General features: G+C 42.5%; 3 protein-coding genes across 3 annotated transcripts; 1 reads left to right on the forward strand and 2 right to left on the reverse strand.

Moving 5' to 3' along the window:
- Window positions 1-820: 820 nt before the first annotated feature.
- Window positions 821-1,966, forward strand: GLAREA_00285 (uncharacterized protein; the record flags this gene model as incomplete). The annotated part of the gene is made up of 1 exon (XM_008085045.1): window positions 821-1,966. The coding sequence occupies one exon, from the start codon at window positions 821-823 to the stop codon at window positions 1,964-1,966; it is 1,146 nt and encodes a 381-aa protein (XP_008083236.1).
- A 7,274-nt stretch (window positions 1,967-9,240) lies between these two features.
- On the reverse strand, window positions 9,241-10,872 carry GLAREA_00286 (uncharacterized protein; the record flags this gene model as incomplete). The annotated part of the gene is made up of 1 exon (XM_008085046.1): window positions 9,241-10,872. The coding sequence occupies one exon, from the start codon at window positions 10,870-10,872 to the stop codon at window positions 9,241-9,243; it is 1,632 nt and encodes a 543-aa protein (XP_008083237.1).
- A 1,354-nt stretch (window positions 10,873-12,226) lies between these two features.
- Window positions 12,227-13,388, reverse strand: GLAREA_00287 (oxidase; the record flags this gene model as incomplete). Its single annotated transcript, XM_008085047.1, has 3 exons — window positions 12,227-12,704; window positions 12,760-13,119; window positions 13,174-13,388. 3 exons carry the CDS (start codon window positions 13,386-13,388, stop codon window positions 12,227-12,229), a joined length of 1,053 nt encoding a protein of 350 aa, XP_008083238.1.
- Window positions 13,389-13,957: the final 569 nt, after the last annotated feature.

Raw genomic sequence — 13,957 nt, forward strand, 5'->3', positions numbered from 1 at the left:
TTTGTTGGTCTTATGGTTGAGTAAACTAAGTCGCAGGACCTTTTTTTTGGTCGAGACGAGAAATATTGATGACTCGATCAATCTTAGTTATTGCAATCATACGCTTGCAAAGTATGAAAAGATGTAGGTGCGTCCGGAACCTCCAGGGGAGTTTGTGGTAAGTGGAGTATCAAGACCAATCCATCAACCTTCTTGTGAAAAATGAATTTGGAAACAATTTGGAAAGAAACTGCTCAGGTGGTAAGCTTTCAGAAATAAATCTACCAATATATTGTTGAACTATTGCAATACCATCAACTATGGCTACATTATGTCACATGATCATTATAGGTTGGTATCCGTCCATGCTGTTTGTGTTTGTTCCGCGTTCACGCACATTCCAAAATTAAGATGAACAGTTAAATCCATCCTCGCTCGCACTCAAGTTATCACATTGGTGTGAGCGAACGCAGCTTTGAGCATCCCTATCCCGAATGCGAAACGACACATGCTTTCCTAGCAATTTCAGCTTGCAGAGCTGTTAAGATCCTCACGAAGTTCAAACAAACGAAAATACGGAATAGAAATGTTAGCTTGGTATGAGGACCAACATGACCACTTTTCTTTCTGGCAATTTTTCTACCTACTAACCCAGTAGAAGATTGATCAACCGCTTATTCTTTCAAACCAAAAAACGCCGACAAACGATACCCAATTACAATTCAAACCCATCTAGCAATTAGCTATCCGAATATCGATATTCCACTTCCTCTTCGTCCATACTATCAGGCGCAAAACCTATTCTGGCATTTTAGATACGACATCAGTTCTGGAAGTCAAAATGGCCAACCTTCTCTCCTTGCCAGACGAACTTCTTTTGACGATAGTCAACCATCCAGCGTCCTTGCTCCAGAGGGTCAACGACGATGATATCAAGACGGCGTTATGGCCATATCTTACCCGCTCCGTTTCCGTACGATCTTTCAAACGATGCAATATGATATACACCTTGATGTGCGTATGCAAACGATTCGAAGGTCTCCTAAAGAATGACCTGTATTGGTCCCCAGCCCTCCAACGGACTATTGGAAAGGAGGAGAACAATCGACCAAAAGCATTACTGGCCGCACTCAATATAAATCCGAGTCTCGGACGCTACATTGTCGCCGTTTCAACACATTGTACTCTCTTGGCTGACATCGTTGAGTTATTCGGGCTTCCGCGCATCAAAACGCTTGTCTTGGATGGTCTACAGAATATAAACACTACAGGGTCTTGCAAAACATCGTGGCGCTCCACTTCAAGCGTAGAAAATCTGCGGCTGTTAGACTGCAATATCAACAACTTTGTGTTAGAGACTATATTGTCCTTCCCACGAAGTTTGAAAAGTCTACACTACGAAATCGACTTTATCGAAGACGCCGAAGACTTTTACTTTGAGCTTGATCTGAATCATACCTCCTCCTTGATAAGCAGTCACGAAGATTCTTTAGAGAGTCTCGTTCTGACGCTCTGCCCTAGGCGTACTTCCTTGGAAGAATCGCGCCTAGACCCCTGGTTCTTCACGCCCTTGAATCTCCGTTTTATGAAATCGCTAAAAATGCTTGTCATCAACCACCTCTTCCTGTCGAGGTTCGGGCCTATCCAAATCCCAGATGAAAACTTCTACCGTCGTTTCCCGCCTAGCATTGAGGAATTGCGGGTCATCTATGTGAGAGAACGATCCGGCGATTGTATGACGATGGAGCAGTGCTGGCTGATGCCCTTGATGCAGAAAAAGCGGGCGAAATTTCCGAATCTACGCAAGGTTACAGTCTATATCACTGATGGTATAGGAAGTTTGCACTCAGATAACGAGAATTTGGGTCATGACGCGTTCGAACTTCAAATGTCAAGAGAATTACTTCTCTTGGCTAAAGAGGTGGAGGTCTTGCTGGAGATCGAAATAGGGCGAGCTGGTGTTACCAGGCATGCTATGAGCCAGTAGACACCATTCCTGACTCAGCTTTGATCTATTGGAGACCGAATACACACATGATCTATAAGCGATAAAATATTCGCATTCAGATGATTTGAGCTGTTCAACTCAAAGAAATAGTCGACTCTTGAAATATATGTCTCATGTGTTGTCTTGGTGTATTCTTACCATTTTCTATCAAACTACAGTATCGAACGAGGAATTATTATCAAATTACGCCCCTTTTTGGACAACTCAAAGATATTTGCATCGTCACTCATAAATTATTAACAGTGTTAAGACTGTCTGACTTGTACTTCAATTCGCCTTCAGATGTCTCAAGATTGCTTTCAAGGCCATTGATTTCTGTTCAATCTCTTGTTTTCCATAGTTTTCAAAGGAGAAATCCTATCTGGTTTGCCAGTTAAACTTCCATACTTAACACTTAGTAGGGAATTCTCAATAATATTAACTAAAGTATTAGGAAAATCGACATTGAAAGTCTGTCTCGCAGGGAGTTGTGCTAAACTAGCGACATGTTTCGAGCACACGTGAGTATGTTTAATTTCATTGTCGCACCTCTCTTAACCTTCGTATGCAAGACGCTTATTCAATTTTCTAATACATCTTGATTTGGATGGATTCGGTAGAAGCAGTATTTTCGGCAACAACAGCACACTTTTGCTGGAGTGAGTACTGTGTACGTTACCATTTTGATTTCCTGCCTGTAAATATCAAACCAGCAACAATTGTCTACTTTTTGTATCTTCAGACACCATCCTCGCTCGGGTGCTACCCAATTCCCTCCACAGGTATGATATGCGATTAACTCTGCCGTGTTGTTGAATAGGAAGTTCATCAGTCGCGAGGTTTATGTAGCACAACTTCTCTGGATAGCAATCTCCCAATATGTAAGCTGGCTTTGATTTCATTGGAATACAGTGCTTGTAGTTGAACACCATAGAACTGCGGGTTGTTGTGGAGTGAGATGTGGTATTTGACGAATACTTATATAAGTTGTGGACTGATTTATAGGTGGAAACCTGATAGTAGGAACGTAGGAAAGAATTACAACCCAGGACTGAGCGTGCAGCAAACGGGATTATGGAAGATGAGTTTGAAGTAGAGTCGCGAGATCTCAGTAGAAAGTCAAATAAAACCATCGTCGGGATGTCAGTATCCACTCAAGGCATGAAAGATGTTGAGTGATTCCGCGAAATGGCTGGCGATGACGAATTGCGGTCTGAGAAGAAGTATTCTTTGTTCGGTTTAGCTAACTTTCGTAATTGAGACACTTTTTGTCTAAATAGGATGAGTTTCGTTTTGGTTTGAAAGACGAAGTATATGTAGTTAACAAGAATCGATAGTGGTAGTGTTTTCGACAGTAACTACAAAATTCAAGCTAGAATGAATGCTGTGTTACGATTTTGGTTCTTCCTTGTAAGTAAGTGTTTAACAATGTTGCAAATTTCATGTTTCTAAACATCATACTTACTTCCAACATTCAAAACTCCTTAGACTATTCAATACTTCGAAGGAAGCATCCCACCTTCTGTAGAAATTCTTGCCGAATATCGACTTTTTAAGTCCAGGTGTATTATTTATAGACTATCTACCGACATTCTAAACTTAATCTTTAGCACTTCACAAATCCAAGCTATAATTAATTCGCACTTTAAAAGTAAATGTACATCGGTTTCGTACATAGCCTACTACCTAAGTGAATCTATCTTAATCTCCTCTTCTAAATAACGTTAATTAAATACTATAAATACTGCGGCTTCGTAGTAAACGATGTAAATTAATAAACTACAATTGATTTCGTAATAAGGTTAGTCAATTCTGAGATCATAAAGGTAAGTCGTTTACCTAACAGAAGATTAAGAGGATGTAGGGTCTCGGTATACAACGATATAAATACAATGTAGTATATACCTGAATTGTTAAAGAGTATTCCTAGAGATAGCTAAGCTACAACCCCAAGAATTTGGTGAAAACGAGTGACAGCCTAAGAAAGGAAATTTACCTACCCTAAAATCTGTCTGAGCTAAAGGTAAGAATTTATTCTTTCAAGTGTGGTAATTTTGTATTTCGAAATTCGATATTCACTTCAAAGTGTATGTCATGAGAATCGGTAGTGGTAATAGTTTTAGTCGCGAGAGTATACTGTCATCTAGAAAGCTGTGTCACAATTATATTTCTTTCTCGTAGATACTCGATCAGCATTGAAAATTAGATCTGTTTCTAGAATTCAATTTTCTTTTAGGTCATCCGCTTTAGATATCTCCCGGATATCATTCCGTTCAGTTCGCGCATTTCTGATCGACTTTCTGGGTTTAGACCTGCTATTTAAACAGTACTCGTAATAATCCAAGCTTCGATTTACAGCAACTCATGGTTGTGAATTGCTATTGACTTGCGCTTTGGAAGTGAAATAGTACATCTCTGATTCTCGTAAATGTTTAATGAAAAAGGCTGTTTACGTCGATCATTTCTGTTCACCATGATACTCCTCCTAAAGAACGTATCTTTATTTAGTAAGTATTGAAGAAAAGTCTCATAGCAAACCATGAAGAGTAACATTCTCACAAGTGCGTTTTAAGGAGAGAGAAATTAACGCCTGAAGAGGAGTACAAATTGAACATCGAATTTGAAGAAGGAGTAGAGTCTAGTAAACATGAGTATAAAATCTTCACTCGGGTACTACAATTGACCGTGAGTACGTAAACATACTTGACAACTTGAACAAACAATGTTATCGTGTTACAAGATTTACGGTCTAGGAAAAAGACTTGATATAAAATTTTCCTGATATCGATAGCCGAAGCTAAGTCTAGCTACTTGGGGCCAGTCAGGCTTTTGCAAATTATTGGAAGCGTGAAACTTATCAGAGTCGGTAGTAGTAATATTTTCGGCAGCAAGACTACCCTCCGATGTATGTTACTACTACATGAAAAGGGATTCTTTTTAAATGACATCCTGATGAGTTTTATCAAAAGTTCAAAATACATACAGTTGCTTAGGGGAGGAAGTTACCTATACCTAATGGCTCATTCTTCTTCCTATTGTGTATTTCTCATTTCCAGACTTGCTTGTAAGTTTCCTGATGTAATTTTGAATGTAAGTTATTTTAAGTGAAGTTTTGTTACTCTTTTAGTTAGCAGTAAATTTTATTTGTAGTCAAGGTAGTAAACCTGTAAGTTACAGACGATTTTGATAGTTCACCTATGTGAGCAAGATTAGAATAGTTTAAAGCATTCTAAATCTCTACGTATCTTTCTGAAGAAGACTCTTTGCATTACCATTTCTTCAACAGTATTTTCCAAATTTTAGTTATGTAACAAAACCCATTGCCAAGCCATCATTTATAAGGACATGACCTCGAGAAATTGAAATCAGACGCGTCTTATCGAGTGGGAAAAACAGGCTATATGCCGGGCGGGGAAAGGGAGGTAAGATGCGGCGTCTCTCTTTACGACAGAAAATTATAACAAATGAGATTCTGGGACGTTAAATATTCGTGAATATGAGCTGATGTAAAGCCAAAAGTCTTCTCGAAATATAGATACGGGAATCGGTAGTAACTTTGTTTTCGGCAGCAGCTTACTACCGATTTTGGTACCTACTCTAATGAGTTGTACTTTCTTCAAGATTCCGTTTTATGATTATGTAAAAAGATTTGTATCTGCGTAACTACAGCTAAATACATTATCAAATATCTCGAACGATGCCATCCGAATATTTCCAGGACTTCTCTGCACTTTTCGCTACCAAGTTTGTCGTGTAGCTTACTCACGATAACCCGATTGCACTATTTATATTCTGGATTTCCAGTCAGTCTCGATTGACCATTGTACCGGCACTTAAACTATGCTTTTGACTCGGAAAGTATAAGTGTGACTTATAGGTCGTGGATAAACTTTTATTCCAACTTTTTAGGAGAATCAGGATATATGATATCGAGTATATTTAATATATGTTAACATTTATCAAATATCAAAACGAACCCGCTTCAATATTATCCTCAATATCGTAAAGAAATCACATAATTGTAAGCCGCTCTATACAAGCATATAACCCCAAGACTATAGCAACGCAAGCTACACCAAAGTACACTATAAGTCAAGATTACAGCGGGTCTGTTAAATATTACTTGTAAAGCGAAGTCTGATTTGAAACTAAAGGTCTTTCGAAATGTAGACTTGAAGTGTAAATACTAGAATCGGTTCTAGGTTTATTTTCGGCAGCAATGTTATCCCCTAAATTTTCCTTGAAATTATGTTACATACTAAAAGAATTTTAAGCCAAATAATTACATAGTAAGGAAAGAAAATATCGTAAAGGGAGACGTAGATGTTCAGCGTCCCAATAACCTCCCCGCAATCATATAAGGTTTTTGGTGTCCCTTAGTCCCTCAAAGTTAGGTAAGGTCAACGTCCCTTTTATAATACTCTTTCTTCCTTTAGTACATCTTGATTTAGGTTTAATTATTTTCACTGACTACGGATGCAGTGAATTGAACACTTTATTTTCTAAAGTGTGTACAGTATAGCATACTATACATCCTAAGAAGAGAGCATTAAACGCTTGTGGAGGAATTAAAAGCTAGATAAGCCATGTGAAGTAAGAACTCTAGATTTTTTTTAAACTATTCAATAATACACATGACGTCGATTTCACGGACCATCAAAGACACGCGCAATTTGAAGCCAAGAATCAACACCAGACGAATAATAAATGCATCCTCTTTCGACACTTGATCGAAACTCTATTGCAGAATGGGAGTTCAAGGTCGCAGCAGAAAGACCGAGGAAGTTAGCCTGAGTTACATTAGAGGTCGCTTGGGACGAAGTGTATTTAAAGATATCAGAGAACATTACAAAGGCAGAAGATTGTCGAGTACAAGAGGATTGTTTATCGAAACGTGGATATGGGAATCGGTGGCAGCTTAGTTTCCGGCAGCACGATCTGCATGAAATCTTTGTTTAGTCTATCGGGATCAAATTTGGGATTCAGCAATTATTCTTTTTGACAGTAGTAGTCACTTAAACGCAAAGTGGCACGTATGTTTTCAATGTCTGCTCCAACACCAACCCCTCGGTTTTGCAGACCACCGCGTCATTCAGAAACCTTTCATTTGATCTCAACTTTTACAAAACTCAGCTTTATTACGTCTTACCACATCTCTACGGTATTTCACTGTCTGTTCTTTTGATTCATGGGAAGGATTTGAGTATATGGAATAAGCAAATATGTGAAATTTGTTTCATCTTGTGAGACTCTACAACAGTTTCTTGAATGGGTATGTATGAGTTTCTTCATGACGCTAGGCAATATTCTGCGCAATCTTGAAAATGTGAGTTGAACTTTGATATGTACCTCTGATCTATGAGCGGGGTTGTTTCTTTACCGACCTAAGGAGTGAGAAACTAATTTACGGCGTCACGATATTTACTGGTTCATTCACTTTCGGGAATATCTTATCCTCCTCCTCATCCTCTCCATCTCGCACTTCCAACGCACCAAAACTCAGCCCTCACACTATAAAATACCACCTCACCACTTCAACAAATAAACATTATCAAGAACATTGACCTCTGTCTCTTACTGTTAAGCTAGCTAAAGATGTTTTATGTTATTTATGTGTCAGAATTCCCATAAATTATACTCTTATCTTTCTCTCGAGAACCTAGTAACCTAGGAGTTTAAGTAAAAAAAAAACGTGTCAAAAGATTCGGTGGTAGCGCAAATTTCGGTAGTGACACCTCAACCGCATTCTATAAAATGATTCACATTTGTATTCTAGGTTATATATTTTAAGAAAGTATGTCATCGAAACTAGCGTTTACTAAAATACTGACTCCTTTGTCCACTGCAATGATTGTCACCCGACACAACACACAACCATTCCTCCTCTGTATCCCGCAAAGTGGTTCATCCAGCAAGTGGTGTTGGATACAATTTAAACACTTCTAGCCCTGTATGATATGGTGGTCGAATGATATCAATTAAATTCCAGGTTAATAGTAAGAAACAAGAGTTGGTTTAGGAAGTAAAGATATACCAACTATGACTTCTCTTGGGATTGACGAAAAAACATCAGAAGGCTACAAAGCATGATAATTCTTTCTCCAAAACTCATTGTTTTGATTCCTCAGGACTGATAACCCACCATTTCCATACCCCCATCTCTTTCCTTCAACTAACCCGAATCCTTCTCCGCGTTCTTTCCCGGCTCCCCCTTCACCACTGGACTACCCACTATAAAACCCACCCCCATCCATCTACTCTTTTCTCAACATAAAAGGGCATCAAGAAAGGCAACATGTCGGGCCTTTCAATATAATCTAGGGTTTTACCTCAGACTGAAGCATTGCAGTTCTTCAAAGCAAAGCAAACACAACTAAATACCTCGTTTTCATGTGTCTGACATCCAACAGGCCAATTCAAAAAGTTGAACGAGGGTAGGTGTGAATTCGGTGACAGCTTAGATTTCGGTGAAAAATCTCTACATTGTGAAATATACCAACTAATCTTGATCCGATCTATCATTCATCCAAACAATCATGCATCAACCATAGTCAAGTTCGATATAAAGATAGAGCAGACATGAAAGACACAAATCCTTCCTTGACACACCATAGTCTTCTCTTGATGTTCATAACTGTATACCTCATCACCAAACCAATCTCCTTTACATAACCAGATTTCCCTATTATCGACCCAGAAAACATCACTGAAAACTCAAAGCCCTTCCACCCTCAATATACATCCCACCCTCCCCAATCATGACATTCCTCTCTAAGCAGCCATGAATTTCCAACGTCCCGTCCCACAAAGAAAGCATTAAATCTACGAATACCCTCTGATCGTCAAGTCATGGTCTTCGCTGGATGTCGTGTCATGATACAATAAACGGCCTGGATGAAAACTTAGTACATCGAATAGAGGACGACAAGTTCTATGAGTACGTGCCTCGTTGAACGCGGCTTCTATCGCAGGGTGTGGTGTGGGTGAAACTTGAACCTTACAAAAGGGCAACTTCACAAACACCATTGATGAAACCAGAAGTAAAACTGCTATTGAAAAGGCAGAAGAAAAAATAGCATAAAGCAACAGCGAACTCGAACCGGGTATAAATTCTCGCCAACTCAACCATCAATCGCTGTACAATCAAGCATCAAGACCCCTCAACCTCACCACGCCAACAAACTCCACCACACAAACTATGTACAACACCCCCTCTCCCCATTACCCCCACACTCCTTCTTAAACATAAATTCATAAAAGCCATCAAACTCCCTTCAGACCCTCAGTTCCACCGAAATCTCCTCCCGAACACATTTACACCACTTCCAAATCGCATCCTCAAACTCCTTCAGCGCAGCCCGATCATTGCCCGTGACAACCTTCAGCACATCAACCTTCAATTTAACCTCCCACCTCAACTCCGCCGCCTTGATCCAATACCTCAGATTCTCCGCCGGACGGTACGGTTTGCGGAAATCCGTATGCCAGCGATCGATGGCGCCGAAATTGCGTTTGCTCCGCTTGACGAGGGTGTTGTGGAATTGGATGAGGCGGAGACCCGTGCGGTATTCTTTGAGGAATTCGGTGGGGAGTTCTTCGTCGTAGAGGACGGATTCGACTGGTGTGTAGTCTGGAATTCCATCGGGATCTTGGTCCATGGTTTTCATGAAATCGAGTTCTCTTTCTACTTCTCGACCGGTCCAGGAGGCGCCTTCTTTTCCTTCCCAATCATCGTAGAGCCAGGTCCAGCTGGCTCGTTGTTTTATCTCTTCTGCTTCTAGGATGGCTTCTCGATCTAACATGTCGTAGACTCCTGACACCCAATTTTCCATTATCTCTCGCTCTTCGGTTCGCATTCCATTTGCAAAATTCCGCGAAGCCATTTTTCTGAGCACTTCCATCACCGACATCAGCTCTGATCGTATATTCCGCTCGGACTTGATGACTGCTAATCTCCCGGGTCGATCGTGTGCCGTATAGTATACTTTCGCTGCCCTTATAGCCAAGGTCATGATATCCAGTATATGCATCCCCTCAATCTCGAACCATCCATTGGGGTTGCCACCTTCAGACTTTGGGCTCTCCTCGTTACTTGATGGACTGGCCGGTGGCGTAGGGGTATGGTTCTCCTTTGCATCCGCCAAAACTTTGCTCGCCTCTCCCAACTCCTTTTTCAAATCTGCTTTGAGGTCTTCGAGAGATGGCGGGCGTGGAATGACTTTCTCGCGATGTTGATACGTGCTAACAGTCGGCGGTAACATATGCGGATGATCCTCATCCTCCTCATCACTATAGTATTCGTCCTCTTGCGTTGGACTCTCTACCATCATACCACTGTGTCCTTGTGCCAACAGCTCCGGCGAGGATCCCATACTAGCATACGAGCTATCATGATCACTACCCACAACCTTCGGACTGAGAAAGCTGGTATCAAGAGCACTCAAATCAAGCGTGCCCCTATTCCCCTCCTTCTTCTTCGCCAGACGTCCTCCTTTCCCGTCAAGCAGTCCCGTTCGTGCAAAGTAATATTGTAAATGCATAATACTGCCCAAGCTCAACACACTCTCCCTACTCTGAGCCGATTTTGCGAAATTCGTTCCCTGCGGCCGCACGTATCCTCTGCGACTACTCCTCTCCAGCCCACCCATCGACTGACGCGTCGTATAACTCGCAGAACTCGACCTCGAAATCGAGCTTCCGACCGACGAAGCCGTCGACTCACGGCCGCCCATATTCATACTCATTGAGCGGTGGCCGGTGAAAAGGGAGGATGCGGAGCCGGTCGAGACGCAGCGGGAGAGCTCTGGACAGGCTGTGATGGCCGGGGTTGGGGATGTAGATGGTGAGGGTGAATCTCTGCGGAATGAGGGTTGTGAATGGAGGACTGGTTCTGGTGTTGTTGCCATGATTGCGGTGAAGAAGACTCGAGGTTTCGAGGATCCGTGGGTGCGTTTATGCGTTGGTTGTTCCTTCCTCTTCCTCTGCCACCTTCACTCGTTGGGCCTATTTTGGTATTCCGAACACGTACTTTTGGGGATCGTCAACAAATCCTGTGGCCACAACAAAACACCGTCGCAGATTTGTGTTTTTCTATAAAGATGGCTCGTTGCTGTGGAAGTTCGTGATACAGATTGTTGTGGAGGTCGTGTATCGAAAGAAAGGTCCCTGCGAGCTTCAAAAGCAGGGGTATGCAATCGCGATGAAACGTCGGGTCGTCAATATTGATGGCGTTTTATCAACAAGCATTAGACGGTTTCTAGAAGGAATACAATACTTTTTTTCGTTTAAGAGACAAAAAGAAGAAGAACCTGTTCAGAAAAGAGGGATTGCATCAATAAATGTTTGGAATGAGATGCAGCATACGTAGCATCTCTCCTATGTAATCTCATTTACCAAAATAGTGTGCTCCCGGCAACCCCACGACGCGACTGACTATGGTGGAGCAAGAAATCCAATCTTAATCTCCTTCCTCCACAATGCATTTATTCAGCCAATTCAATTGGTCCAATGTTTTGTTTACCAATATCCTTCAACCCTTCTGGTTTGAAGCCGTCTATCGATAGTGACATATGTACAGTAGCTTCCATCATTACGAGAAACCAGACTGTTTTTGCTCTGTAGTCGACGTTGCCGAAGCCCCTGAATGCCCCTTTGATGTGCAGCTTGTAATTTGGAGGAGATAGATGTACGGCTGAGGAGTCGAAGAGGCTAATGAGGGGTACATATGACTTGACATATAACAAGCTCACTTCATTCTGTACTTGCGCAGGTACAAGCTCAAGATATTACTTAGCTCTTGGTATTGACATCCAGGAACGCGTCGTGCCAGGACGAGCTAGTATCGACTACCACACCCTAAATCGAAGCGATCGAAAGCCGTCATCATGTCGGAAATGAACACAACCCTCATGACTCCGAGTACTAAATAGAATCGAATACGAAGAGACTTCGAGGACTCTAAAGAAAGATGGGAGTCGTAGCAAAAGTCTTCAATTAAGTATACAAAAGGACCATTCGTCCGCTCTACCAACGAGTTTCTCTCGTTACCAACGCCAAATCTATGTAATCTCCATTCTAAAGAGTAGAGAAGTCATCCCCGAACCCCAACACCATGACTTCTTTGCAGAACCCAATTTTCAAAACGCCCCTCCCTGGTATAAACAAACAAGAATAACACAAACTCAAGAGTAGAGATTCAAACACCCAGCAACCCGCTAAAACGCCGTCCAGGATGCATCGCAAAAGAGAGCAATCAGTCACTCAGATAATCTCCTTCCTCTCCCACCCAGTAGGTCTAACATGTTCAATCCCCTTCCCCGGATGCGGCACACTCGGATCCTTATACTCACTCACAAACGGATTCGGATCCTCATTCTGATCCAGATTCCCGAGGGTATGATTGACCTCTCTATGTTTCGCCTCGTCCGCCCTCACATACAACAACAAATCCCGCATCGTGCGTTTATCCTCGGGAATCTTCCAATAATCGACCGCGATATCGGGGACTTTGAAGTTAGGGTGTGTCCAGAGGGGGAGCTTGCCGTTTTCGAGGTCAGAGATGGCGAGGGAGTAGGTGAGAACGGCTTCTTCTTCGAGGTAGCCGACGAAGCGGTGGCAGGTGCGTGGGGAGACGAGGTAGGAGAGGAACATGCTGTTGAAGAAGACGCCTTGGGCGCCGAGGATCATGAGTTTCATGAACCAGCCTGGTTCGGCCATTTTGAGGAAGGTTAGGAGATGCCTATGAAAATCAGTATACTTCCGACAAATCAAGTAGAAAGTGTTTAAGCACTCACATCCTCTCATTCTGACTCTCCTCCAACAACGTCTCAATCCAGCCATTATCCCTCTTCAACCTCCTCATCGAATTCAAATGTCTCAACATCGCCGCCACCATCCCAGGAACCCCCGCCACGCTCTCCAAAAACACAAACCGCGTCAACCATTTCCGCTCACTCATGCTATACGGTTTCGTCGCCGCCATCACATTCGCATCACCGATCTTCTTCGGGGACTCCACGTCGTGTTTATATCCCGTCGCGATATCCGTGCCCCAGCGGAGCATGCGGACCATGAAGAGGGCGACGCGGTCGGAGAAATCGGCGGGCTTGCGGTGGGCGTAGAAGATTTTGGTTTTCATGTCTTCGTAGGCGAATCTGGGAGGGAGGTATTAGCATCTCGAATTGGAGAATCAGGTTGGGGATATTTACTCAGGATGTTCCCAAGCCGGCTTCGTCTTCCTAATCATCTCCGTCTCAGGCTGTGGAAAGTACTCTCTCAAACCCGCCCTCCTCGTCGTTGAGAACGCACGAGGCTGTGATAGAGAACTCTTTCCATATCCGCCATAACTCGACACAACCCTCGAAACCTGCAGTACCGTCCCTTTCGAAAGCGGTATTCTCGTCGATGTCCTAGCAACAAACATCTTTCTCTCGTATATACGTCGTCTGTAATTGGCTTATACCAATCCTGTTCTTTGTAGTCCGTCAAGAATATAATGTGTATGAACTCGCCACAACCACAACAAGTGTAATGACGAAGAGACTAAACAGTTTTTCTGCGTCTTTTTCTTTTTGCAAACAAAAATAGTGAATGCCTCAGCACCCCAAAAGGCGCCGGCCAGTCTGACTCTTATATCAAGAACCCTCCGTAAACACCCCTCCAACTCGTGTTCGGGAACCCCAAACATAAAAAAACCAGCTCAGCCGCACCCACGCATCCACAAAGAACATAACTACCTCATAATGAGTCCTTTCACGTAAACTCCCGGTAATAAAACTCAGACCAATTCTTGCCATCCTATTCCATCCATCCCGAATCTTGCTCGCCGAACCCAAAAAAATGTTATTACCAGAATATGTCCAGTTGGTCCCTGCATTTACCATCCTTGGCAGTGATCCACCTCTAATTCCATCGCACCTGATTGGTTAAAGGCGCATGAGTCAGCACAGCCTCGTGCGTCGGAAGAAGCCGGGACGAGGTTTTCCGATGGGG

This window comes from Glarea lozoyensis (genome assembly GCF_000409485.1).
Source record: "Glarea lozoyensis ATCC 20868 chromosome Unknown GLAREA3, whole genome shotgun sequence".
Classification (NCBI taxonomy): Eukaryota; Fungi; Ascomycota; class Leotiomycetes; order Helotiales; family Helotiaceae; genus Glarea; species Glarea lozoyensis.